The 27132-nt window shown below is 41.2% G+C and overlaps 2 protein-coding genes across 8 annotated transcripts; one reads left to right on the top strand and one right to left on the bottom strand.

Moving 5' to 3' along the window:
• Window positions 1–23912, bottom strand: LOC141908723 (protein SCAI-like). 5 transcript variants are annotated; one of them, XR_012619627.1, is made up of 17 exons: window positions 23494–23912; window positions 20666–20761; window positions 19476–19562; window positions 19298–19396; window positions 17952–17987; window positions 14104–14200; window positions 12829–13080; window positions 12073–12195; window positions 7086–7266; window positions 6077–6173; window positions 5918–5999; window positions 5658–5730; window positions 5395–5568; window positions 4861–4961; window positions 4623–4637; window positions 2814–3609; window positions 1–2700 (listed from the first exon to the last, which is right to left on the bottom strand). XR_012619627.1 is itself a non-coding variant. In XM_074798884.1 (16 exons), exons 1-16 carry the CDS (start codon window positions 23613–23615, stop codon window positions 3466–3468), a joined length of 1779 nt encoding a protein of 592 aa, XP_074654985.1. In that variant the 5' UTR covers window positions 23616–23912; the 3' UTR covers window positions 1–3465. The 5 variants fall into 5 exon arrangements, 4 of the variants coding, with proteins under 4 accessions (XP_074654985.1, XP_074654988.1, XP_074654987.1 ...); XM_074798884.1 differs by having other exon boundaries at window positions 1–3609; XM_074798887.1 differs by lacking the exon at window positions 17952–17987 and having other exon boundaries at window positions 1–3609.
• Window positions 23913–24317: 405 nt separating this feature from the next.
• Window positions 24318–26836, top strand: LOC141908758 (uncharacterized). 3 transcript variants are annotated; one of them, XM_074798944.1, is made up of 4 exons: window positions 24318–24686; window positions 24759–24775; window positions 25654–26037; window positions 26403–26836. In XM_074798944.1, the coding sequence occupies exons 1-4, from the start codon at window positions 24628–24630 to the stop codon at window positions 26816–26818; spliced, it is 876 nt and encodes a 291-aa protein (XP_074655045.1). In that variant the 5' UTR covers window positions 24318–24627; the 3' UTR covers window positions 26819–26836. The 3 variants fall into 3 exon arrangements, with proteins under 3 accessions (XP_074655045.1, XP_074655043.1, XP_074655044.1); XM_074798942.1 differs by having other exon boundaries at window positions 24318–24482; window positions 24601–24775; XM_074798943.1 differs by having other exon boundaries at window positions 24325–24340; window positions 24601–24775.
• The last annotated feature ends 296 nt before the right edge of the window (window positions 26837–27132 follow it).

The following is a 27132-nucleotide window of genomic DNA, read 5'->3' on the forward strand; positions in this document are numbered from 1 at the left end:
GGAATGAAGGAGGATTTGAAAAGACTGAAACTCCATAAAACTTGTACATGAATTCACATTGTGTACAATGTATATATAATAAAATGAAACACACACAATAACAATGAGAAATGTCTTGCACATATCAACCAGAAAAACAAACATATTTCATCCTACAAGGTTCCAGTTCAATAAATTGAAATTGATGGTTGAAGTGGATGCTAAATTGTACAAACTACAGCAGACTCATCCTTACTTGGTCAAGCGCTTGAGAGTGAATTTCACTAGAATCTATTCAGAAAACATACAGCAAACAGATGGCGCTTACCACCGAGCTGATTCTGTGACAAATATCTAAAATTCATGCGATGACAATCCAGATTTTTCGGTCACTCTCTATGGTATTTCACAGATTCTCAATTCGGTGAAATATTTACAGCAGTCTCAAATGCTTCCAAGTACAGCGCAATTAACTGTATTTATTATAAACATCTTTTTCAAGTATCGACAACATTTTGCTCCATGTTCAGACCTGTCAAAGAAACAGACGCTGAAAGTTCGCGCAACTAAATCTCGAGACCGAAGTTTGAATTTCAAAACGATGAGATCTAATAATATAGGCAGTTACTAATTCATAGTCAGGACTAAATGCATTCAGAGTTTATTAGAGATGTATTTTTCAACGCTGGAATTGAAACTGACAAAGAGAAACTGACTGAAACTATAATAGCTGCATTTAAAATCATACACATCGATGAAATTAATTAATAAAAGTTTACAAAAAATGGATAAAATATCTTTAAAAAATACACATGCACAATCGACACAATTACAAAATATATCGGGAAAAATCTATAGAACAAATAATAGGTTTAAAAACTACATAAAAAAGCTTTTTTTTACAAAAAGCAAAATGAGGAATTTTAGAATTATATAGAAACATATCGTGTAAACATCGTTATTACAAGTGATAAAAACACTGGACAAAAAAACTACATGAATTCGTAGAGAATTTCTAAAAACACTCATCTCAAGTACAAGCATGAAAGGAGGCCGGGTTCTCTACGGTTAAAAACTTTCAATTGCTGAATTTTAAGCGAGCAAAATCCAGGACCCGGTTCCACAGTTGTGAGTTATAGAGTTAACTATTGAGTTGAAATTAGTTCATTTACAATGAGTCAAATCTTTACACAGAACTGTGGAACTGGATCCAGTTGTATATTGCGAACAAACAGACATGTAATACATGTACTACAGTGACTCATGTCACCATCAAACATATATACACCTTACACATCTACGTAAAAACAAAGAAATGAGAAATTATCAATATTTTTACTATTGGAATGTAGTAATTAACACAATTTTCAACCGATATAGAAATAACACATACGAATATTGACAGTATTTATGATGGATTCACAATATAGAGAGTGTTTATTCAAACACTTTGAGTCCGTGTTAAATCAATAGATAATAAGTCACTCATCTTCATGGACCGCGTCCATAGTCCATACTGAAGTCCAAAAGTGGTCTCAAATCTTAAGATCGGTCTATATATTGAATATAGAAATAAGTTGGTCTCAGACCAGTCTAATCCATGACTATTGAACCGGCCCCAAAAATATAAGGATATAGTTGATAAGCTACTAGCTCAAGGAAACTGTTAATATCTTTGCAACACGGACTCAGGGTTCCTCGAAAGGTGTACCGGTACATTTTATATGAATTACTACTGAGCTTTAGAACTTATTCATTTGACGTCAAACTGACCACCAGGTGTAAGCTGCTATCTGAAATAATTGTCACGGTTGATGGTGATCTGATGGAGGCATGTGTAACAATAGACGCAATATCCGTCAATAAGGAATAATCAGTTGCATAGTCGTGACTTAAGTCCAAAATTGGTCTTAATCTTAAGACTGGTCTTAAGTTGTTAGATTGGATATAGAACTAAGTTGGTCCTAGATTGGTCTTAAGTCTAAGCCACGACTATGCGACCGACCCCTGTCATTTGAAGGTGTGGAATGCATGATATCGGTAAATAAGGTCTACTTACGGAGATCGAGTCCTAGCTACATCTCGTGAACCTAATTAATAAACACTCTCTAACGTGATCCTCATTATTGTAAACTTTGGAAAATTCGACATTGATTTGACACTTTTTTGAATATTATTAGCGACATTGAAAACACTGAGCTCAACGCTCGTGATCAGACATTATAAACAATCATAGAATAATAGAATACATTTACGCACGCAGGAAATAAGATATATATTATATATTACTACCAATCATTTGATTGCGATATTTATTTATTATGAATCGATGATAAAAACTATTTATATTATTATTAATAATATTTCGTATACATAGATGAACGCGATCAGAGAGAGCGCGAACAACTCAACTCTCATCATATACACGAGATTCATGGATTATTTATAAATGATTAAACTTTGGAAAAGATAAAACTATCGTTTGAAGATTACGTAGTTTCTTTATACAAACAAGCGTTTGGTCGCGTTCCTTCGAGAGCAGCGGTTTGGTCAGGATTGAACTTATGAACGTGTTATTAATGGAACTCTATGTATCCAATATGTATCATATACGTGTACATAGAGGACATTGTGTGTAATGTTTTTGATGGTTGTGTTGATAATATCTTCTTACAGAGGCCATCCTCTTACTCAACCAGGCATGCATAAACATCTGAGGCTCTTAAAAAGAATTTACATGGGGCAAATTAATAAGAAAATGGCAGAAACATTCTCCAGAATTTCCAGAATTGTGTCTTTACAGACAGTGAAAGCCCATTTCAACAACAATGTACCTTTTTTTACCGCGAAATAAACGGGGCATTCAAAATTTAGAGGGTGTTAGGGAAGTCTAAGGGAGACCCCCTCGATCTGTAACGTCAAAACCTTTATCCGGTATCATAACCCATGATATCATATCATATCCTGACCACGCTTACTCAATTCATCAGTTGATGTACACTTTATTACGAGCGTCATACCGTCTGTCAATTCATGGACGCTTCCTACGCGTCTTGCATGGGTCATGGGCTAGACAACGCTAGCCCAAGCCTCATTCATATATCGTCCCGTTGTATCCTTGTCGTCGTCATTGCAAATAGTTTTATTACGTGTTAAAAACTTTTCGTTTTTTTCGCGCGTGAATTGAAAATTTAGCGGAGAAATGCCGTGTCGCTTCCTGCGTCCTTTCAACAAACATCGCTTCAAAAACTGAAAAATCTCTTTGAATAAACTTTCTCTACATGTGATACGTATATATATACATCATCCATCATCGATCTACTAATCACAAACCGGTTCTACAGCATGAGACTAAACTCACTCGCGATAAACCATCGAAATAAACGATTCCAGTCGCCGCATGACTAGCCGGTGCTTCCCTCTATCGGTGAGATTAGTGACTTCTTCGTTCATCTAGCCCAATGAAAACCATGCAAGTTCTTTCAATCAATCGGTTTCGCCGATATCAGCGAACAGACCTCGAACTTCCAACACAGACGCTAAATCTAACATGATCTTATGCAGTAGTGGATGATCTAGTATTTCGTTATCGGGTATCGGTGGATGACAGCTTGGATAAAACGCTGGACCCTACAACACAATAACACCTCATATTTACTGTTTATTGTACGAGGAAGATTTTTACATCTATTGAGACGAGTAAAAGTCTACACAAGTTTAACGAATACTGTGAAACTCTTGCTGAAGTCATTCGGATGATCGAACGATAACCACACTCAAACGTGGTGAACGGATAATAAGATAAAATCCCACTATTTACAGATTAAAAGAATTTAAAAACAAGAATTTATTTATTAAATCTAAAATATTTAAAACACACCTGACGATGATCTCTAGGGTGAGATCGACACGTCGTGTCTTTTAAATATTTTAGATTTAATGAATAAATTCTTGTTTTTAAATTCTTTTAATCTGTAAATAGTGGGATTTTATCTTATCATTCGGATGATCGTTATGTGTTGACTACTTATTCAAAATGATGACTTACACCAAAGAACTCGAATCAAATTTGATTTTAGTTCTTTACTTACACTTAATAAATAAGGGCTGCAGGACCAGGTTTCACGAAAAAGTTAAACTCAAATTTTTGGTGTAATTGCCAATGGTTTTACATGTTTTCAATGAGGACAACAATTCAAACTTTACCGTTTTAGGCTTAAAAACTTTTTCGTGAAACTGAACCCAGTTGCTCAAAAGTTGTTTTGAGTTAACCAGTGGATAGTTAACATAGTGACAATTAACAATTCATCGTTTCTATGGTATTCATCTAGCGGTTATCTTTAACCAACTTTTAAGCGACTGCAGACCCTGAATTCCAAATATAGATGACTTATCAAAATGAAGACTTACACTTAGTAAATTGAATTAGAAATACAAATTGCGACTCAAAAATAGAAATGACTTCAGTAATGTGACGACTTATCCAAATGATGATTTGACTGTAGGTAATTTGGACGAAGTCCGTTTAATGCAATGTTTCAAATAACGATTAAAACATAATTTAACAAATGTACGTAACAAATAACAGAATGATGGAGGAGAGGAGGAGAGGGAGGAGAGAGAGGAGGAGCGGGAGGTTTTACCTTGTATCCACGCTGCTATAAATATCAAAATACAAAAAAAAATACCATCTAAACATTCAGCGACAAACGATGATGATTTTGGGAAGAGGAGACTGATGATGAAAGCAGATTTGGCGGTTGTGTTTACAAAGCGTGTGTGGCTGTTACCAGACAGTGCTTTAGACATAACGACTAGTGTGCGATGAATCCACCAGGGGGAGAGGGATCGAGTGAGTACCGAGGCGAGTGAGTACTGTACCTTAAAACCGCGATGCTGCCGCAATACGATATAACAGAAGATGTATCTTAGAACTAGAAGTCGTAGGAAATCATCACCGAAAAATTGAATGTAAGAGTGATCTGAAAATAGATACAAATCAGAGTGTAAAAACTATCAGAGAGCAGCAACCAGTTGTGTACCAGAACCAGATCCCTAACAAAGTGAGGCACTGAATCCAAGTCAATAGTTGTGCGAGTTAAGATTCGACTCTCAATAATAATGTAATACAAATCAATGATGTAATATAACAATAGATAATGAACTTGGACTGTAAATTGGAATCTATCTTGAACTGGGGATAAATTGTCAGAGTTCTCTGAAGCCATGTCACCTAGAGGCTGGTCAAATTTGACATACACGATCAGGAATAAATGTACAACGTCCCGAGGAAGTTTATAGTTTTCAATATTCGATGAAAAACCCTCAAGAAATAGCATTTTGTAAGCGAGTGACGTCAGAACATTTCAGAGATTTCTACGGGATGCTGCGGGAGAGTATTTAGATGATATTTACCTATAGTCCTCGATCGAGTGACCAGTTTACTCGCTTCGGCGAGAAATTTATCTATTTGTGCCTGACATTTATCCCATATCGCGACTGGTATGTCGATAATGTTACATATGTAACAAAATGCCGTCAGTGGACTGTGTAAAAACATCGTGAATAAATTGCCTTTCTGATGTTGATCTGCGATAAAAATACAATACAATATCAGTAGTATATATTATTATGATACGTGTATAACATATGAACAATTTCATAGCTTTCACCGTTACCTTGCATGGTAGTCGGCACCTGTTCAGGTGACAGTAAGCATACAACTGGCTGTCCAAACATAGTCGGGAATCCCTGAAAAATATATAACACTGATTAAACATTGCAGTGGTACGCACACACTGATAGTGACTGATATATAGAGTATCAGTAGTCAACACCCAGCTCTGCAGTCAAAATCTGAGAGAAATATAACTGAGTATACGTGGAACTGGATCCCGAATAGCGGGCAGTAAGAGACAACCGGACAGACAGCACTCACCTGATAAACCGAACTATTGTCGCTGTCAACTATCAAAAACAATGGTTTTCTCGTGTATGGATATAAGTCACCAGGATGCACGCTACAATTACATAATACATTCCGATAATAACAACCCTCACAGTTAACTTACCTTCCTGCCTACCACACCTCACTTACCAGTGCATGTCTTTCAGATTTCCAGGTCGTTTGTTTTTGTTAGTAATATCAGTTTCACGTCTTGTGTTTGTGATTACACCTCCGTAATCATACGCAGCTACAATATATAATCATTGTAATCATAATGATTACAAACAGTAGACAACGAATGTCAACCTCCTCCACTAATGAGGAGACTAGTGAAAGACTGTACATCTCTGGCCTAACCATACTAGACTGTTGAGTTTCAGGTTTAAACATAGACCGTTGAGTCCCTGGCCTAACCATAGACTAGTCAGACCCTGGCCTAGCCATAGACTGTTGAGTCCCTGGCCTATAGCCATAGATTGTTGAGTCCCTGGCCTATAGCCATAGACTGTTCAGTCCCTGGCCTAGCCATAGACTGTTCAGTCCCTGGCCTATAGCCATAGACTGTTCAGTCCCTGGCCTAGCCATAGACTGTTCAGTCCCTGGCCTAGCCATAGACTGTTCAGTCCCTGGCCTAGCCATAGACTGTTCAGTCCCTGGCCTAGCCATAGACTGTTGAGTCCCTGGCCTAGCCATAGACTGTTCAGTCCCTGGCCTAGCCATAGACCGTTGAGTCTCTGACCTAACCATAGACTAGTGAGTCCCTGGCCTAGCCATAGACTGTTCAGTCCCTGGCCTATAGCCATAGACTGTTGAGTCCCTGGCCTATAGCCATAGACTCATGAGTCCCTGCAGTAACCCATGTCTCATGAGTCCCTGTAGTCACCCATGTCTCATGAGTCCCTGTAGTAACACATGTCTCATGAGTCCCTGTAGTCACCCATGTCTCATGAGTCCCTGTAGTCACCCATGTCTCATGAGTCCCTGTAGTCACCCATGTCTCATGAGTCCCTGTAGTCACCCATGTCTCATGAGTCCCTGTAGTCACCCATGTCTCATGAGTCCCTGTAGTCACCCATGTCTCATTTCACTCGTGATACAAAATCTTCACAAAAATCCATGTTAAATTAGTATAAAACTATCGAGAATTGAAAACACTTACGATCGTCGCCATGTTTTGTGTTTCTGATCGATCCGTCTGCTGAAACGTAGAGTAACATCGCCGCGTTCGGAGGTAACTCTTTAAATCCTGACGCTAGAAACGCGTTTAACTGAGAGAACGTCGGTTTATACAGTAGATATTTATGAGGATTATCGCGTTTGTTTATTCTATCGCTGTTTTCCTGAAACAATGTCAATGAAATATTAGATCCGTCGTGAATGTACGCACCGTGTAGAGGGGAGGGGGTTAAAATCTAGATATTGTTTTCACAACACGAAGCCGAAACTTAGTGATAATAATAATAATTCATTTGATTATATAGCCCTATATATACTATAACAGAATCTTCACTAAATAACCAGTAAATTGAATTGGAAAAACAAATTGGAAATACTGAAATTAGAGATGACTTCATTCAGTAATGTGACGACTTATCGGATCATGACCTGGGGCCGGTTGCACAGTCATGCCTTAGACTTAAGACCAGTCTAAGACCAACTTAGTTCTATAGCCAATCTAACAACTTAAGACCAGTCTTAAGATGTAAGACTACTTTTGGACTTAAGTCACGACTGTGCAACTGGCCCCTGAGCAAATTTGACTACTTAATTTTGAAATTAACTAATGTTTGATAAACAGCTGTGGAAACGGGTTTTAAATCTGTAAGTTGATGATATGAGGTAAATGAAGGAAGGGACACAATACAGATCTGTCTACACGCACATGAGATGTTTATTGAATCGAATGAACACTGGTCTGATGCGTCCAGCAATTCATCCTAATTGCAATAGGAAATGGAAGCATGCTGGTGAGCAGTGCATGCATGAGTAGCCTTCATTATGATGCTGATATGGCCGTAGACAATGATCGATTACAGTTGAAATTGACAAATCTTCAGAGTTTAGACATAGTGTGGTATTAACCGTAAGGTGCAAGGGCGGATCTAGTATTTCTTGAAGGGGTGGACCTAGAAATAGGAATAGGCATAATAAGAGACTTTCTTTTCCTTTTCAGGGCTGATTTTGATTTTTTTAAAAAATCTTTTCTAGATTTTCATCGCAAAAAAATATCCTGGTTTTTTGAAGGGCACATTTGAATTCTGACTGTTTAACTTCTAAATCTGCCCTTAGATATATCGACGTTTAGTACAGAATCCCAGTTTAATTCATGCAATTTACAGAACAACAAACTGAAGAATAAAAGTCTGTCCTAAAAAGCCACGTAACATTTGTGAGGACGAATTGAGCGCTTTAATTTATAGTTAACTGTGGAGAAAATACATAATTAACTTGTGATCGAATGATTGAAATACATCGAATATTAGCAGCTTTCATTTACCAAGTTTTCACTACTCAATGAATGAGGAGGCTACAAAAATAAACAATAGGAAAGTCTCAATAAAATCCATAACAAATTTAAAAAAAGAAGAATTTTATGATTTGAAAGCATGTGAACCGTTAGAACAGTATGACCGCATGCTACACCAGACAGCTACCACTGCCGCGCATTCAAAACTAAATTCATAATTTAGATTTAGTGAAATACAGTGGAACCTCGTTAAAATCTGTTTTCAACAACCGATAGTTCATTATATCTGGTATTAAACTAAATACATTGTTTTACTAGGTATAAAAATTGTAAGCTTGTCACGTAACAAGGTTCTACTGTATAAACTAAACTTAATACGCGCTTGAAAAATAAATATAGACGAAGAAAGTAACCAGCCAGCGCCCTCTAGTAGACCGAACCAAACCAGACTTAAATAACAACATTACCACGCATACTAAAACATAAATACACCACCACCCCCTCCTCCCTCCCTCCCCCTTCCTCCCTCCTCCCTCCATCCCTCCCTCCTCCCTCCCTCCCTCCCTCCCCCTCCCCCTAGACTGTCTCATATATAGAATATATAATTCTTACCCATTGCTATCGTTCATGTAATAAAAGGAAAAGAAAGAAATGAAATTATTTTCAACTTAAAAAAAGAGATCACAAACAACAAAAAAACAAGAAATAAGTAATCGTCACATTTCTAGTGTGTGTGGGCCTTAAAAACTTAAACAAGATAACTCAGTGAAATATATCAGACTGATTCAGTTCAGTAAATTATACACAAAACGATTCGGATGAAACATTCATTTACAACAATATTTTAGAATATTTGAAGAGGGCGGGGGTTGCTGAAACGTTAACCATCGGAGACCAGTTACTCAAATAGTTCATTCAGGACGAACACGATGCTTACACCAAAATCTCAATTTTTATCCATCGGTAAACTTTAACCAACTTTTAGAACAACCGCCACTACTTTATGAGTTTGAAGTCGGCCGTACTATTATTGTTATAGATATAGAGGAATGGAATAAAACAAAACTACATCGACACATTGATAGCAATTTGATACCTGTAAACTGGACGTGCTACCAGATCTGTGATATCCCTAATTAAATATAACAAATACCAAAACTAATTCAGTTTATTGGATCAGAAAAATATATACCACAAAAACACATCCTTAAACTTTGTATAACAGAATCATGTTCCTTACCACCGCCTACAAACAAGTTCCAGTAAATAAATGAATTGACATTTTTTAAAGACTAACTCTGACATTTGAACATGAAGAGATCAAAAATTTCGAATGAAAATTCTACGAGAAATTCCAATCCGTCACATGCACAATGTGGAATCTATGTATGAAATTCACATCAATGTTTATTAAAAAAAGAGCTAAAATTATAGGGAAATAGTTGGTATAAAAAATGAATTCTATGATTGAGTTTGATGAAAGTCGATGTGAGATCATTTGCCGGTTTTAGGATAGAGGCTGGAGGGAGCAGTGGAGAGGCTGGAGGGAGCAGTGGAGAGGCTGGAGGGAGCAGTGGAGAGGCTGGAGGGAGCAGTGGAGAGGCTGGAGGGAGCAGTGGAGAGGCTGGAGGGAGCAGTGGAGAGGCTGGAGGGAGCAGTGGAGAGGCTGTCGGGAGCAGTAGAGAGGCTGTCGGGAGCAGTGGAGAGGCTGTCGGGAGCAGTGGAGAGGCTGGAGGGAGCAGTGGAGAGGCTGGAGGGAGCAGTGGAGAGGCTGGAGGGAGCAGTAGAGAGGCTGGAGGGAGCAGTGGAGAGGCTGGAGGGAGCAGTGGAGAGGCTGGAGGGAGCAGTGGAGAGGCTGGAGGGAGCAGTAGAGAGGCTGGAGGGAGCAGTGGAGAGGCTGGAGGGAGCAGTGGAGAGGCTGGAGGGAGCAGTAGAGAGGCTGGAGGGAGCAGTGGAGAGGCTGGAGGGAGCAGTGGAGAGGCTGGAGGGAGCAGTAGAGAGGCTGGAGGGAGCAGTGGAGAGGCTAGAGGGAGCAGTAGAGAGGCTGGAGGGAGCAGTGGAGAGGCTGGAGGGAGCAGTGGAGAGGCTGGAGGGAGCAGTGGAGAGGCTGGAGGGAGCAGTGGAGAGGCTGGAGGGAGCAGTGGAGAGGCTGGAGGGAGCAGTGGAGAGGCTGGAGGGAGCAGTGGAGAGGCTGGAGGGAGCAGTGGAGAGGCTGGAGGGAGCAGTGGAGAGGCTGGAGGGAGCAGTAGAGAGGCTGGAGGGAGCAGTGGAGAGGCTGGAGGGAGCAGTGGAGAGGCTGGAGGGAGCAGTGGAGAGGCTAGAGGGAGCAGTGGAGAGGCTGGAGGGAGCAGTGGAGAGGCTGGAGGGAGCAGTGGAGAGGCTGGAGGGAGCAGTGGAGAGGCTGGAGGGAGCAGTGGAGAGGCTGGAGGGAGCAGTGGAGAGGCTGGAGGGAGCAGTGGAGAGGCTGGAGGGAGCAGTGGAGAGGCTGGAGGGAGCAGTGGAGAGGCTGGAGGGAGCAGTGGAGAGGCTGGAGGGAGCAGTAGAGAGGCTGGAGGGAGCAGTGGAGAGGCTGGAGGGAGCAGTGGAGAGGCTGGAGGGAGCAGTGGAGAGGCTGGAGGGAGCAGTAGAGAGGCTGGAGGGAGCAGTGGAGAGGCTGGAGGGAGCAGTGGAGAGGCTGGAGGGAGCAGTGGAGAGGCTGGAGGGAGCAGTGGAGAGGGTGGAGGGAGCAGTGGAGAGGCTGTTAGATAGAGGGAGAGGGACAAGGGGGAGAGAGGGAGCAGATAAAGGAGGGAGCAGGTTAATGAGGGAGAGGGAGGAGGTTAAGGGGGAGTGTGGGGAGCAAGTTAAGGGGAGAGGGAGCAGGTTAAGGGGAGAGGGAGCAGGTTAAGGGGAGAGGGAGCAGGTTAAGGGGGAGTGTGGGGAGGGACGACCGGTGAATGATCTAACAGTACGATCTCAGTATTATAGAAATGAATAGATGTTCAACTATTACTTACACGTATCATTACAGAACGCATTCCCTATAGAATAAATCATATATATATATATATACGTAAAACCCTTCAACAACAGAATCATCACCTCAAATAGATCACTAATCCAAATACTGATTGATACACGATGGCGCCCTCTTTCCTCACATTTACAAATCCTCGAGTTTTTCCATGTGTTTACACAAAATTTCCCGAGTGATTCAGAGAAATCTCTAGGTTTAGAAATGTTACAATTCTTTTTCAGTGAATCTAGTGAATCAAGTACTGATAAAGAAACACCAGGTCAATAGCATTATCCGAATTCCCTGTGTTTTCCAGGTTTTGAATGTCAGTGGCGCCACCCTGCGATAGATACAGTGAAACTCTCAGTTTGTCGTAGTTGTGATAATTGTTATATCAATGAGAAATCTTAGTAAATTGAATTGGAAATACAAATCAGGACTCCAAAATGACTTCAGATGACAAACTGAAGTTTAACCGTATAACAGGTACATGTAATATGATTATTGATGTATGATGTCATAAGGGAATTAATGGAGGCAGCCATCTTTTCACGAAGGGTTGAAAATAATATTAGCATTATATACGAAATAGGTTTTGGGTATAAAAGCATGAATAGTGCATGGTAGGGTTGAGGGGGTCGAGGGGGTTGAGGGGGTTGAGGGATCCCTACGATCGATACTTACAAATGGTGGTCGACCTGGAGCTGGTGAAGCGTCATAAATTTGATTGGTTAAATCTTCTTGCGGTTCTCGTTCGAGTGTTTGTAACATACGAAACATATCTAGAGTTAATTCACTGAACTTCACCTAGAATCGAAATTCATCATTCAATCAATATTAACAAACAACAGATCAAATCAGATGTTAACAGTAGACTCAGCTGAAGTCAGATCTTTTGACTTGAGAGTGATATCTGAGTTGGATGGTACAGTAGACTCAGCTGAAGTCAGATCTTTTGACTTGAGAGTGATATCTGAGTTGGATGATACAGTAGACTCCGCTGAAGTCGGATCTTTTGACTTGAGAGTGATATCTGAGTTGGATGGTACAGTAGACTCCGCTGAAGTCAGATCTTTTGACTTGGGAGTGATATCTGAGTTGGATGGTACAGTAGACTCCGCTCAAGTCAGATCTTTTGACTTGAGAATGATATCTAAGTTGGATGGTACAGTAGACTCCACTCAAGTCTGATCTTTTGACTTGAGAGTGATATCTGAGTTGGATGGTACAGTAGACTCCGCTCAAGTCTGATCTTTTGACTTGAGAATGATATCTGAGTTGGATGATACAGTAGACTCCGCTCAAGTCAGATCTTTTGACTTGAGAGTAATATCTAAGTTGGATGGTACAGTAGACTCCGCTCAAGTTGAATCTATTGACTTGAGAGTAATATCTGAGTTAATAGTATTTGAGCGGAGTCAGTCAGTTGACAATAATTACCTGGTCGTGACAGTTTCCTACGATCAGAATCTCCTGTAGGGTCAGATAAACCGGGGTACCTTTCTCTAACGGCGGGGTGTTTAACGGTGTTAAACGATGAGATAGAACAATCGCCGATGAATCGATGTCTATTACACTGATCGTACTATCAGCTTCAATAAACGCACGTATTTCACCTAAAACCAGCGACCATTCTAACTGATCCTCAGGGTCGTATGTCGTCGTGTAGTCGTCTATTTGTTTCGCTAATTCCTAAAATAATTAGTTCAGAATTTAGCACGTCTTGTAGCGTATATAAATATCTAACTCAGATGGGTTTAAGGTCAGATCAATTCACAGATCAACAGTTTGCTTTAGGTTTATGAAAATTTATCCAAATGCTGACCTCCTATTGCGGTGAGGATCCACCAGTTGGACTAGTGACTAGTCTACTGTTGTGAGGATCCACCAGTTGGACTAGTGACTTGCCTACTGCAGTGAGGATCCATCAGTTGGACTAGTGACTTGCCTACTGCGGTGAGGATCCACCAGTTGGACTAGTGACTAGTCTACTGCAGTGAGGATCCATCAGTTGGACTAGTGACTAGCCTACTATTGTGAGGATCCTCCAGTTGGGCTAGTGACTAGCCTATTGTTGTGAGGATCCATCAGTCGGACTAGTGACTAGCCTATTGTTGTGAGGATCAACCAGTTGGACTAGTGACTAGCCTACTATTGTGAGGATCCTCCAGTTGGACTAGTGACTTGCCTACTGTTGTGAGGATCCATCAGTCGGACTAGTGACTAGCCTATTGTTGTGAGGATCCACCAGTTGGACTAGTGACTAGCCTACTATTGTGAGGATCCACCAGTTGGACTAGTGACTAGCCTACTATTGTGAGGATCCTCCAGTTGGACTAGTGACTAGCCTACTGTTGTGAGGATCCACCAGTTGGACTAGTGACTAGCCTACTGTTGTGAGGATCCATCAGTCGGACTAGTGACTAGCCTACTGTTGTGAGGATCCACCAGTTGGACTAGTGACTAGCCTACTGTTGTGAGGATCCACCAGTTGGACTAGTGACTAGCCTACTATTGTGAGGATCCTCCAGTTGGACTAGTGACTAGCCTATTGTTGTGAGGATCCACCAGTTGGACTAGTGACTAGCCTACTATTGTGAGGATCCTCCAGTTGGACTAGTGACTAGCCTACTGCAGTGAGGATCCGCCAGTTGGACTAGTGACTAGCCTACTGTTGTGAGGATCCTCCAGTTGGACTAGTAGATGTCAACTCACCCTCACTAAATCTCTCACTAATTTCATTTTCTTGAGCAGTAAACAGACAACTATAAACCTTGCATAGTAACGTAGTTTCTTCACCATTAAATCCGGTCTGAAAATAATAACAAATATCTATAAATAAAGTCTCTCATCGTGGGGGGGGGGTCGGTGGCGCGAGACCAGTAGGAGGATACTGGGGGAGGGGGGGTTCGGTGGCGCGAGACCAGTAGGAGAATATAAACTCCATCACAAAATCAAAATCTATTGGATTCTTTCATTTTATTCTGTGTTCATCTTTGAGACATTAAGACATCCCCAGACCAGACCAGACCAGACTAGACCTAGCCGCAAGATAGTATAGATTTTATCTACAGTACATATATTACTGGATGACAATTTCCGATACCCCCCTCCCCCTCCCCAGTCTCCTGCTACTAGTTTAAGTAACCCCTTGATAACAATTTCCATAATGTTGATTGAAATTGACACTCAGTTCACAGATAGCTGAAACAGTTTGGTAATTATTGATATGTCTGCGGTGTAATTACATCAGCAGCAGACTGTGCATGAAATACAGTATTAACCCCCTTCAACATATACTACCACTTCCAACACTAGCAATACCACTAACACTACCAACATCAATACCAATACTACCAATACCTCTAACACTACCAATATCAATACCAACAATGCCACTACCACTACTAATACTACCACCACCAACACTACCAATACCAATACCAAACACTACCAATACCACTATCCACTACTACCACCACTAATGCCTTTCATTCTTTTAAAAAATTCTAAATTTTGGCGGTGGAGACTGACCAGTAGAGAGATGGACAGGTAGACTGATGGGTAGAGAGGGTGACCAGAACACTGACCAGTAGAGAGACTGAGCAATAGAGAGACTGACCAGTAGAGTGACTGAGCAATAGAGAGACTGACCAGTAGAGAGACTGACCAGTAGAGAGACTGACCAGTAGAGAGACTGACCAGTAGAGATTGACTGGTAGAGACTGACCAGTAGAGAGATTGACTGGTAGAGATTGACCAGTAGAGATTAACTGATAGACTGACCAGTAGAGATTGGCTGGTAGAGAGACTGACCAGTAGAGAGACTAACCAATGGAGAGACTGACCAGTAGAGAGACTGGCTGGTAGAGATTGGCTGGTAGAGACTGACCAGTAGAGAGGGTGACCAGTAGATAGACTGACCAATAGATAGACTGACCAATGGAGAGACTGGCCAGTAGAGACTGGCTGATAGAGATTAACAGACAGACTGTGACCAGTAGAGACTGACTGGTAGTGACCAGTAGACTGACCGGTAGAGAGACTGACTGACCGGTAGAGATGACCTGAGTGAATATTACTGGTGGTACTGGTATATACTGTGAGATACAGGAAGGAGTGAATGAATCTCATCAAATATTGATTTCAGATCAATAACTTATACTGACCTTCACTGATCAATCAATCAACACAGACAACATCCATATAGTTACATATCTGTGGTGGACTAGTGTTTATCAGATTCCATGATAAGACATTTGAATTACTGAGTTATATTTGAATGTGTAGGGCACCAGTTTTATCAGTTAGAAGAAATTAATCAAATGTAAGCTTAGCAGTGACTGAACAGCAGCTTGATGAAAACACTGTAGTTTAGCATCTAATAATCATGCAGTTCATGTGACCATTGTTCAGCAGCACTACCACCACCAGCACTACCACCATCAGCACTACCACCATCAGCACTACCACCACCAGCACTACCACCATCAGCACTACCACCACCAGCACTACCACCATCAGCAGCACCACTAGCAGCCCCAGCACCAGTACCATCAGCAGTAGCAGCAGCAGCACTACCACCACCAGCACTACCACCAGCAGCCCCAGCACCAGTACCATCAGCAGCAGCAGCACTACCACCACCAGCACTACCACCACCAGCACTACCACCATCAGCACCAGTACCATCAGCAGCAGCAGCAGCAGCAGCAGCAGCACTACCACCACCAGCACCAGTACCATCAGCAGTACCACCAGCACTGGCAGCACCACTAGCAGCAGCAGCACCAGTACCATCAGCAGCCACACTACCACCAGCAGTACCAGTACCAGCACCAGTACCATCAGCAGTATCACCAGCACTGGCAGCAGCAGCAGCACCAGTATCATCAGCAGCCACACTACCACCAGCAGTACCAGTACCAGCAGCAGTGGCAGAAGCAGAACCAGAACCAGCAGCGGCAGCAGCAGCAGCAGTACCACCAGCAGTACCAGTACCAGCAGCAGTGGCAGCAGCAGAACCAGAACCAGCAGCGGCAGCAGCAGCAGCAGCAGTAGTAGTCCCCTCTCTAACCCCCCCCTCAGTAAGAATGATATATCAATAAAATCATCACGTTTACATATTAAACAACACAAATAGGATGACAAAGTCATCATCAAACTGTCCTCCTCTAATACTGAATTATGCATGTATAATATGAACCTCATTGACTGTGTACTCCCAGGCACATCCCCTCCCAGTCACTGCCTGCCTCATACAAATTTTCTTGAAATTTGAGACCAGGACATTTCAGATTCTCCCCCCGATCTCCTTTCAGATTCCCCCTCCACCCTACTTCACCCCATCTCCCTTTCCATCTCATACTATTGAGAAATCATTCATTCATTGATGATTTTAGTTGTGTATTTTTTTTCCGATGTAGGCACCGTGCGTTCAAGTGTTCTAACAACGATAATGATTCCAGTTTTCATTGATTTTTTGTCAGATACAGATCTAACGTAGAACGAAGTGTAGAATGCGGCGAGAGACTGTGAACTGGTAATAGGAATTCCTGGAACTAAGGAGTGACAGCACCAGTCTTTACTGCAGCTACACGCATCGCATATCTCACCACGTTTAAATATTGCTATCCAATCAAAATTATGATTAATCTCAAAATTCTGGTAGCCATTATTTAGATTAGTGCGTACATTATATGTCAAAATCCCAAACGTCATAATTTTTTAGTCTTAATTATTCGCGATTCAATTTACAAAGTGTAAGCCATGGATAGAATGAGTGAGTGAGTGAGTGAATGAGTGAGTGAGGGTAGGCTGTGGTGAATGAGTGAGTGAATGAGTGAGTGAGTGAGGGTAGGCTGTGGTGAGTGAGTGAGTGAGTGAGTGAGGGTAGGCTGTGGTGAGTCTCCTTATCCTGGATTTGACCCATGTATCACTATTCCTGCTGCCTGAATACGGCTAGAACCCTGGATTCTAAACAACCAGTCAACCGATTGAAAATAAAAACACTCAAATATACGACAACAACAACAAAAATGCCGACAAAAAAGAACAAATCTTAAATCTATAAACAAGTAAGAATTTAGCCCTCTGAAAACTGATCTTGTAATATATCAACTATCAGTGATTCAACGGAACAAAGAGCAAACCTCGAATTACATTAGAAAAACAAAATCCCATCAAAAATTTGAGAAAATACATTTAGCACTAGATAAATCATAGAGTGTAGGAATAGAGAATCTACGTGTGATTCGTGATTCACGATTCACGACGTTCGGTGATATTCAAAATCACGAGAGAATTCGATTTATCGCTTAATAACCGACACCAAACATAATACGATTACCAACTAGAACTACTGTCTATAGATGGCAGCACTGCTCAGCACCGGCGCCGGCAGTGTCGCAGAAAACCGGATAGAAGCACATCGAAAAATAAATAAACGCGAAATAATAGATAAGAACTGATGATGTCCGGGGTGATTTGAAGCGAGCGGATTAACCCATAGCCAAACTGACAACGATTTACAATAATATTAAACAGCACAATTTAAAACTTACAATTGAGTAGAACTGGATGTGAACCCTTTAGCATGTCTGAAGAGAACAGAATATAAATATATATGCGTTAAACAACCGGGTCTTATCCAGTAGAAACATCACATACCACACCACACACCACTCAAACCCCCACATACCACACCACACTCATAGCACTTAAACCCCCACATACCACACCACACACATACCACTCAAACCCCCACATACCACACCAAACACATACCACTCAAACCCCCACATACCACACCACACACATACCACTCAAACCCCCACATACCACACCACACTCATAGCACTTAAACCCCCACATACCACACCAAACACATACCACTCAAACCCCCACATACCACACCACACACATACCACTCAAACCCCCACATACCACACCACACTCATACCACTCAAGCCCCCACATACTACACCACACTCATACCACTCAAACCCCCACATACCACACCACACACATACCACTCAAACCCCCACATACCACACCACACACATACCACTCAAACCCCCACATACCACACCACACACATACCACTCAAACCCCCACATACCACACCACACACATACCACTCAAACCCCCACATACCACACCACACACATACCACTCAAACCCCCACATACCACACCACACACATACCACTCAAACCCCCACATACCATACCACACACATACCACTCAAACCCCCAAATACCATACCACACTCATAGCACTTAAACCCCCACATACCACACCACACACATACCACTCAAACCCCCACATACCACACCACACACATACCACTCAAACCCCCATATACCACACCAAACTCATAGCACTTAAACCCCCACATACCACACCACACTCATACCACTCAAACCCCCACATACCACACTCACACAACACAACATGCAAAATGTAAAAAATTCATTAAGACTAAATCTTCATGAATTTTTGATAATAATGTCACTTTAATTAATAACTACTAACAGGCCATGAAATAACCAACCGTTACCACTAGGGGGCGCTGATGTATGGAACAATCATAAGGTATTGCTCAATGCACTATTCACCCACTAGGGGCGCTGATGTATGAAAAAACCATTAGGTATCGCTCTGACACACTATAAAACCACCAGGTGGCTCTGAAACACGAAACGACCACCAGGTGGCGCTCAGATACACAATATAGCCACTAGGGGGCGCTGACATATGTCAAACCATCATACAAAATACTTCTGCGCTTTAGAATCAATCTATAATCAATCAGTTTTTTAGATCGACACAAATTTCATTAAAAATGTTATTGAATGTATAAGAGATAACAAAGGAGAAGGAAGAGGAGAAGAAGAAGGAGTACATACCGGTCTTCTTTACTCGCTTTAGAATAATAAGCCCTCATTCTAATAGCCGAATAAAATGAGAATGATTCATTGAGATAGTTCGTTTCACTGGTTCGTAAACTATAATGAGGAGTAGAGAGAATGTCGTTCAATTAAACCGTGTCGTCTCTTCATACGTTTCATCGTTTCAAATACTTACTAATAATGATAATAAAGCTGCCCAATTTTCGAGGCTATTTCTCCTATTTGCCATCGTTTTAAGCCATATTTTGTGTCCAAAATTTGTCTGTAAAAAATTGCATGAATTTTAGTAGAGTAGCCGTGTTAACCAGGTTCAAAATAAGTAACGAGACGAGTAGTACTGTGTAGGTTAACTATTTATTTGACGCACGAGCTTTCGCTTCTAATGAATAGTAGCTTTATCACTCATTCACCTGATGAAGCTTCTTTCTATAGGCCTATATTAGAAGCGAAAGCTTGTGCGTCAAATAAACTAGTTAACCTATATAGTACTACTCGTCTCATTACTTATGAATTTTAGTCAATAGGTAAAGATAGTTAACGCTTTTATTTTGTAACAGGGGTCGACTCGAGAAGTGAATGGAGCGGAATGCCATTTCCTGGTGGACCGTCAAACGTCACACGCGAGGAATCCTCAATTGCCGCAGTAACATTTTTCTACTTGGCATGAATTTATCAAGAATCGAGTTGAACATGAAATTATGATATACAACAGCGCAATATGTGATGAATATGTGTGAACTCCTCGCGCAGCCCGAACTGAGAGAGAGTCTGGATGATGATGCCACGGTTGTCGTGGAGACTACACTGCATCTCGACTACCAACGACGACGTCTGACACATACGGGAATTGGTTACCGTGGTAACCGGTAGTATCTAATCGATGCGCATACATAGACAGCAACGCGATGACGACGACATGCTTTTTGGATTTATATATATATATATATATACACGAGCTCAGGGACTAGGTCCAGGGAACGGGATGAGACACAAATCTCATCCTAATCTCGTGGTATCGATTTCATGGATTTGTCACCTACCGACTGATAGTAGCAAGGGCAACGAGAGGTGGATCCAGTAAAATTGGGAATCGGGGTTAAACAGAAAGGTCGCAGCATTTTTCGGAAAAAGTAGCCACGCGTTTAAGGCTGCATATTGGGTTCCCGAAAAATGTAACAAGCAGAAAGAAATGTACAAGAAAAAATGCAATTTCGCGTCGAGAGCTGATCAGTTTCATCTCCGGGCTTCGACGTTAACTCAGGACCCAGAAAAATCAGAATTGTTTAAATAAGAGTTTAAAAGCCTCTCATTACCTATAATCTATCGTTAATCAGGCTCTGAATGAACATTATTAATTACACTTACCGGTTTTGTTGTTGGAATTTCCATAATTTCGTATAAACGTCAAATGTGCGACCGAAATAAGACTGCCACTGTTTGTGCCCATATTGAGGCAGATCCCTAAAAAATACATACAATTAAATTAAATCATAAACAATTACAATCATTTTACTGAACATTTCTTTTTTATGATGGATAACTCAAGGGGAACCCGAGAACAGTGTGAATACCAGATGATCTTACGGGTTACCCCTAGAACAGTGTGAATACCAGATGATCTTACGGGTTACCCCTAGAACAGTGTGAATACCAGATGATCTTACGGGTTACCCCTAGAACAGAGTGAATACAAGCTGATCTTAAGGGTTACCCCTAGAACAGTGTGAATACTAGCTGAACGTACGGGTTACCCTTAGAACAGTGTGAATACCAGCAGATCTTACGGGTTACCCCTAGAACAGCATGAATACTAGCTGATCTTACGGGTTACCCCTAGAACAGTGTGAATACTAGCTGAACGTACGGGTTACCCTTAGAACAGTATAAATACCAGCTGATCTTACGGGTTACCCCTAGAACAGTGTGAATACCAGCTGATCTTACGGGTTACCCCTAGAACAGTGTGAATACCAGCTGATCTTACGGGTTACCCCTAGAACAGCATGAATACTAGCTGACCTGACAGGTTAACCAGAAGAAAAGCCCAGAGAGAGACTGATAAGGGTAGTGACAAGGCAGGCAGGCGTAATGTGTATTATGGTGTAGTGTAGGGAGGTTTGACCTCCCTGTCACTACCGTCCAGGGAGGTTGGACCACCCTGGTAGCGACAAGGCAGGCAGGCGTAGTGTGTTTTGTGTAGGTAGCGACAGGGAGGTTGGACAGGCGTGATGTGTATGGTGTAGTGTAGGGAGGTTTGACCTCCCTGTCACTACCGTCCAGGGAGGTTGGACCATCCTGGTAGCGACAAGGCAGGCAGGCGTAGTGTGATTTTGTGTAGGTAGCGACAGGGAGGTTGGACAGGCGTGATGTGTATGGTGTAGTGTAGGGAGGTTTGACCTCCCTGTCACTACCGTCCAGGGAGGTTGGACAGGCGTGATGTGTATGGTGTTGTGTATGTGAGTGTGAATTATTAAAATACTGATATAAATCATCATCAACTTGTTGAATTATACATGAAATACATATAATAATTAGATAAATGATAATCAAACCAGACCCACTGTCTTTACTGTCTATTTCTATGACTACTGTCTGATACTATCTATTCTCTACTGTCCGATACTGCTGTCTAATTTCTACTCTCTGATACTGACTTTCTACTCTCTACTCTCTTTACTGTCTATTTCTGTGACAACTGTCTGATACTGTCTATTTCTGTGACTACTGTCTGATACTGCCTGATCTCTACTGTCTTTACTGTCTATTTCTATGACTACTGTCTGATACTGTCTATTCTCTACTGTCCGATACTGCTGTCTAATCTCTACTTTCTGATACTGACTTTCTACTCTCTACTGTCTTTACTGTCTATTTCTGTGACGACTGTCTGATACTGTCTATTCTCTACTGTCCGATACTGCTGTCTAATCTCTACTCTCTGATACTGACTTTCTACTCTCTACTGTCTTTACTGTCTATTTCTGTGACGACTGTCTGATACTGTCTATTCTCTACTGTCCGATACTGCTGTCTAATCTCTACTCTCTGATACTGACTTTCTACTCTCTACTGTCTTTACTGTCTATTTCTGTGACAACTGTCTGATACTGTCTATTTCTGTGACTACTGTCTGATACTGTCTGATCTCTACTGTCTTTACTGTCTATTTCTGTGATGACTGTCTGATACTGTCTATTTCTGTGACTACTGTCTGATACTGTCTATTTCTGTGACTACTGTCTGATACTGTCTGATCTCTACTGTCTGATACTGTCTATTTCTGTGATGACTGTCTGATACTGTCTATTTCTGTGACTACTGTCTGAAACTGTCTGATCTCTACTGTCTTTACTGTCTATTTCTGTGACAACTGTCTGATACTGTCTATTTCTGTGACTACTGTCTGATACTGTCTGATCTCTACTGTCTTTACTGTCTATTTCTGTGATGACTGTCTGATACTGTCTATTTCTGTGACTAATGTCTGAAACTGTCTGATCTCTACTGTCTTTACTGTCTATTTCTGTGACAACTGTCTGATACTGTCTATTTCTGTGACTACTGTCTGATACTGTCTGATCTCTACTGTCTTTACTGTCTATTTCTGTGATGACTGTCTGATACTGTCTATTTCTGTGACTAATGTCTGAAACTGTCTGATCTCTACTGTCTTTACTGTCTATTTCTGTGACGACTGTCTGATACTGTCTATTTCTGTGACTACTGTCTGATACTGTCTGATCTCTACTGTCTTTACTGTCTATTTCTGTGATGACTGTCTGATACTGTCTATTTCTGTGACTAATGTCTGAAACTGTCTACTCTCTACTGTCTTTACTGTCTATTTCTGTGACGACTGTCTGATACTGTCTATTTCTGTGACTACTGTCTGATCTCTACTGTCTTTGCTGTCTATTTCTGTGACTCTACTGTGTTACTGTCTTCTCCTCACTGTCTACATGTCACTTGTCAAAACTGCAACTTGTACTGTGTATCCATTAGAGTGTCTATATGATGTCTATTAACTCTGTCCACTGACTATTGAATTGTCTACTACTAGGTCAGGGACTACAGCGGCTAACTATGGTGGGTCTTGGTCTGGTATTGACAATTAACCGCTGTCATGCCGTTTCAGACTAAAGACTGAACTGCAAGTTAAACACATATATAGGAGGTAGCCTTAGCTGTCCTACCTTAATCCATTAAATAACTGTTTAGATTTTTCAAGTAGATGACAAAATTCATTGACTATTTTCTTTTCATGTTCATCCATCTGTATGTCGATGTTAGAGTTTGATTGTGCGGATCTTAACATCTCCGGCAGCGGCACCAGTAGTAACACCCTCACTCAGCAATCAGCAGGACCCGGCCAGCAGCAGCAGGGGAACAGTAACAAACATCGGGTTATAAATAAATCCTATCCTCAAAGCCTCGCATTCGTCGGTATTTTTACACGACAGACGATTCCAGCACTAATAATAATTATCCGATCTTGTTCATCGTTTTAATCCCTTTCAACTAGTTACACTAGTTACTGGTTACTGTATTTCAGTAATTACACCGCTGATATTATTGTTTATGTGTATTGTATTCACTTCCTGGTTGGTATGAAGGGAAACCACTGACGTCATTAGTTCGCTCGTCTTCCGCTGCGAAGTGATGGTGGCAGCACCAGTAGAGCCTCATTCGATAGTCGTCATTCGCCAATCGCTGTCCGTCATTAGGGTTAGGATTAGGGTTAGCATAGGGGTTATGGTAAGGTTTCGTCATTCGTCATCAGATACAACATTCATCATCCGTCAATAGTCGATCGTCGTTACGATCCACGCGAATCTCGGAGCCACCCCAATTTTGATTATATTGTTGTCGTTCACAGCAATAAAATAGACATACGTTTCACAATATAAAGTGCAATGATTGAAAAAGATAATGAAAAATTGAAATGAAAGGTTGATAGATTTCAACAGCTTTTTGCGCCACCGACCGTGGTTTTCTGGTATCGCACCGACCATCTCAAGGTCGTAGAGCTACCAGGGAGAAGTTGTTTTAATTCCTGAGAATTTCTACCAATTCTCACTGTTATTTCTGTTTCTAGGTCCTCGGGAAATTCAAGTTTACAGTCTGATCTACACTTTATTTAATTCTTTTATATTTTTGGCCAGAAATCGATCGAGGCAAGCAAGTAAATGCCGGAAGGGGTCTGATGAAACTGGACTTACTTACACCTCTCTCTCACTCACTCTCTCGCTTAAAACGCTCAGAGCCTCCATCGCTTGAAACAAACTTTTCATTTTTCTCAGATTTTTCACTGATCTGATTTGCTGATCATGTTGTTATTGGACGGCGTCGAGATTTATATTTCAAAATCAAAACTGGAGAATTGTTTGCAGCGCCACCTGGATTGGTTAGATGAAATAGTAACGTCGGTAGATGATATAACTTGGAGCCGATGGGCAGCACAGCGATTACAGAGAGGTACTCGATCTGGTGGTAGATGGGATCGGTTTAGGGGAACTGATATGTTGTCTAGCTAGTATTCAGATAAGGAGGGGTATGGAGTGAGGGTAGTTAGTTACCTAATCGTTGGTGGTAAGCTTTTTATAATCGGATGGGCTTATACCAACATGGCTTATTGTGGTTTGTGAAAATATCCGATCATGAAACTAAACCACAGTCAGGTTACTGACTAGAGTGAGGGGTGATCGGATTGGGAGGGAGGGATGATTGATTTGGGATGGAGGGATGATGGGGTACTGGGTAGGGAGGGAGGGATTATGGGGTACTGGGTAGGGAGGGAGGGATGATGGGGTACTGGGTAGGGAGGGAGGGGGTGGAAATTGGTTTAATTTTGTGTACATCGCTTAACAAAATAGTTTATGACACTTGCACAATTTACTGTGAAACCTAGTCTGAATATCAGTCGTTGTAACGGGTTTCCCCGGCTAGGTACTAGACTAGGTGAAACCTAGCTTTGATGATCATTATGTTGATGACTTCAGATCACGTCTTACGCAGATATTGAGACTGAGAATATAAGAGATGACTTCTGTTGGGTGAAGAATTATCTAAATGATGACATAACCTGTGAAATAAAAATCCCACAGTTGATAAGATGCCTCAATGTTTTCATCATGTTGAAGATTTTTAAACTTTTGTTGTTGAATCAGTGAGTCGACTGGCACTGATATGTGTCCTACCTGTATAACATGGTTTCACTAGGATTCGAAGTCAAACACCTTATCCACCATGCCACAGGACAGGACAGTTGATAAAAGTTTCAGGATTTTGTCTCAATGTTTTCACTGTATATTATGAATTATCAGTCGTTATACACAAGTTTGTTTTTAATTCAGGAGTTGATTCAGGTGGTTGCGACATCTCCTCATCACCGCGTTCGATAAAACCTAAACGCAAATCGACGCCAGCTACTGCAGATATACCACGTGAAACGTTGGGAAACAAGCGTCAAAAACAAACAACGAATCATCATCATGAATCACCCTCGATTCCGAAGATTCACGTCGGAGATAAGGATACATCGTGCATCGGTTCAGAAAGTGATGTTTCATCTCAATATCAGTTTAATGAACAAATTGCTTTAAATAGAGTGGATGAAATTAGCAGTCAAGATATAAAAATAGAGCCAGAAGACGAGAATGATGTATTGATTATTAGTCGCGATCGGGAACAAGATGATTGTAATTTTTATGTGCAAGATTCAGAAGAACTGAACCAAGGTAAAACAGGGCCATCAGAGTATGGGAGGGGGTATAATAGAACAGCCTGCTCCCTAACGCTTGAAATTACATTCATGGAGAAGAGAGCCCTGCTTGTAAAGTAAGGCGGTGTCAAAACTTCTCCCTATACTGGGCAATGCTTGAAATTGCCTACATGCAATCAAGGAGATCAGATGAAATTTCATTAAAAGAATAAAATAGAATTGATACTATTTCAACTGACCATTCATTCTCATTTTAATAAGCTACAACTTTTAATTTTGTTCCACTTTGACCAGTTTTGAAAATCTCAGCGTCAATATTCCGCACATGTTCATTGGTATTGTGGTGTATAATTGTGTATCTGTCAATGTCTTATTTTACAGATTCACAGAAAATACGAAACTTGGAAAATTCGTTGAATTTCGATACGACGAAATCCGGATTGAAATTCGAACAATATTTTTCGAACGTCGACGTAAATCGAACGTCGTTTATGACAAATAATTCACAGGTGAACGCGGTTTGTTCGCGGATGAACACGGCGGTATGTCGAACGAGTCATCGGTGTTCAATTTGTGGCAAGGAGTTCTCTTTTCAATCGAACTTAAGTCGTCACATGAGTTCGCATCCAGGATTTTCGCCGTTCGCTTGTAAATTTGAATATTGCACAAAGTCATTTCGAAGTATCGGTAATTTAGAGTCACATCTCGTCAGGGTTCATGGTTACAGATATGGTACGGCTGAATTACAAGTTCTACTCAAATCAATGTATCAAAACCATCAACCAAATGTTACTTAGAAAAAATCTGCGTTTCTGTAAAATGTCATTTTGTTTGTTTTTCTGTAAATATATTTATACAATGATTGTTTTTGTGTTGTATATCATATTCTTAATGAGGATGTTTAAAACTGACTCACTGTTGGCCTGGGGCCCAGTTTCACAAAAAAAATTTAACTCAAATCTTTGGTGTAATTGCTGTTTTGATTACTTGATTTCTTCAACGAGGACAACAATTCAAACTTAACCGTTTTAAGGCTTACACTTTTTTCGTGAAACTAGGCCCTTGAAAATAAACGTAGGTACCCTAGGTTTGGCCTGGAGAATAAACGTAG

The sequence above is a fragment of the Tubulanus polymorphus genome, chromosome 7 (assembly GCF_964204645.1).
Source record: "Tubulanus polymorphus chromosome 7, tnTubPoly1.2, whole genome shotgun sequence".
In the NCBI taxonomy this organism is placed as follows: domain Eukaryota; kingdom Metazoa; phylum Nemertea; class Palaeonemertea; order Tubulaniformes; family Tubulanidae; genus Tubulanus; species Tubulanus polymorphus.

Coding starts and splice junctions, on each gene's coding strand:
- LOC141908723 (XM_074798884.1), bottom strand. CDS start 23,615: ATGTTAAGATCCGCACAATCAAACTCTAACATCGACATACAGATGGAT. Junction 19,563..20,665: donor AAATTCCAACAACAAAACCG/GTAAGTGTAATT, acceptor AATTTTTTACAG/ACAAATTTTGGACACAAAAT. Junction 4,962..5,394: donor CACTCGATCGAGGACTATAG/GTAAATATCATC, acceptor ATCTATTTTCAG/ATCACTCTTACATTCAATTT.
- LOC141908758 (XM_074798942.1), top strand. CDS start 24,628: ATGTTGTTATTGGACGGCGTCGAGATTTATATTTCAAAATCAAAACTG. Junction 24,776..25,653: donor AGCACAGCGATTACAGAGAG/GTACTCGATCTG, acceptor TTTTTAATTCAG/GAGTTGATTCAGGTGGTTGC. Junction 26,038..26,402: donor TTCAGAAGAACTGAACCAAG/GTAAAACAGGGC, acceptor CTTATTTTACAG/ATTCACAGAAAATACGAAAC.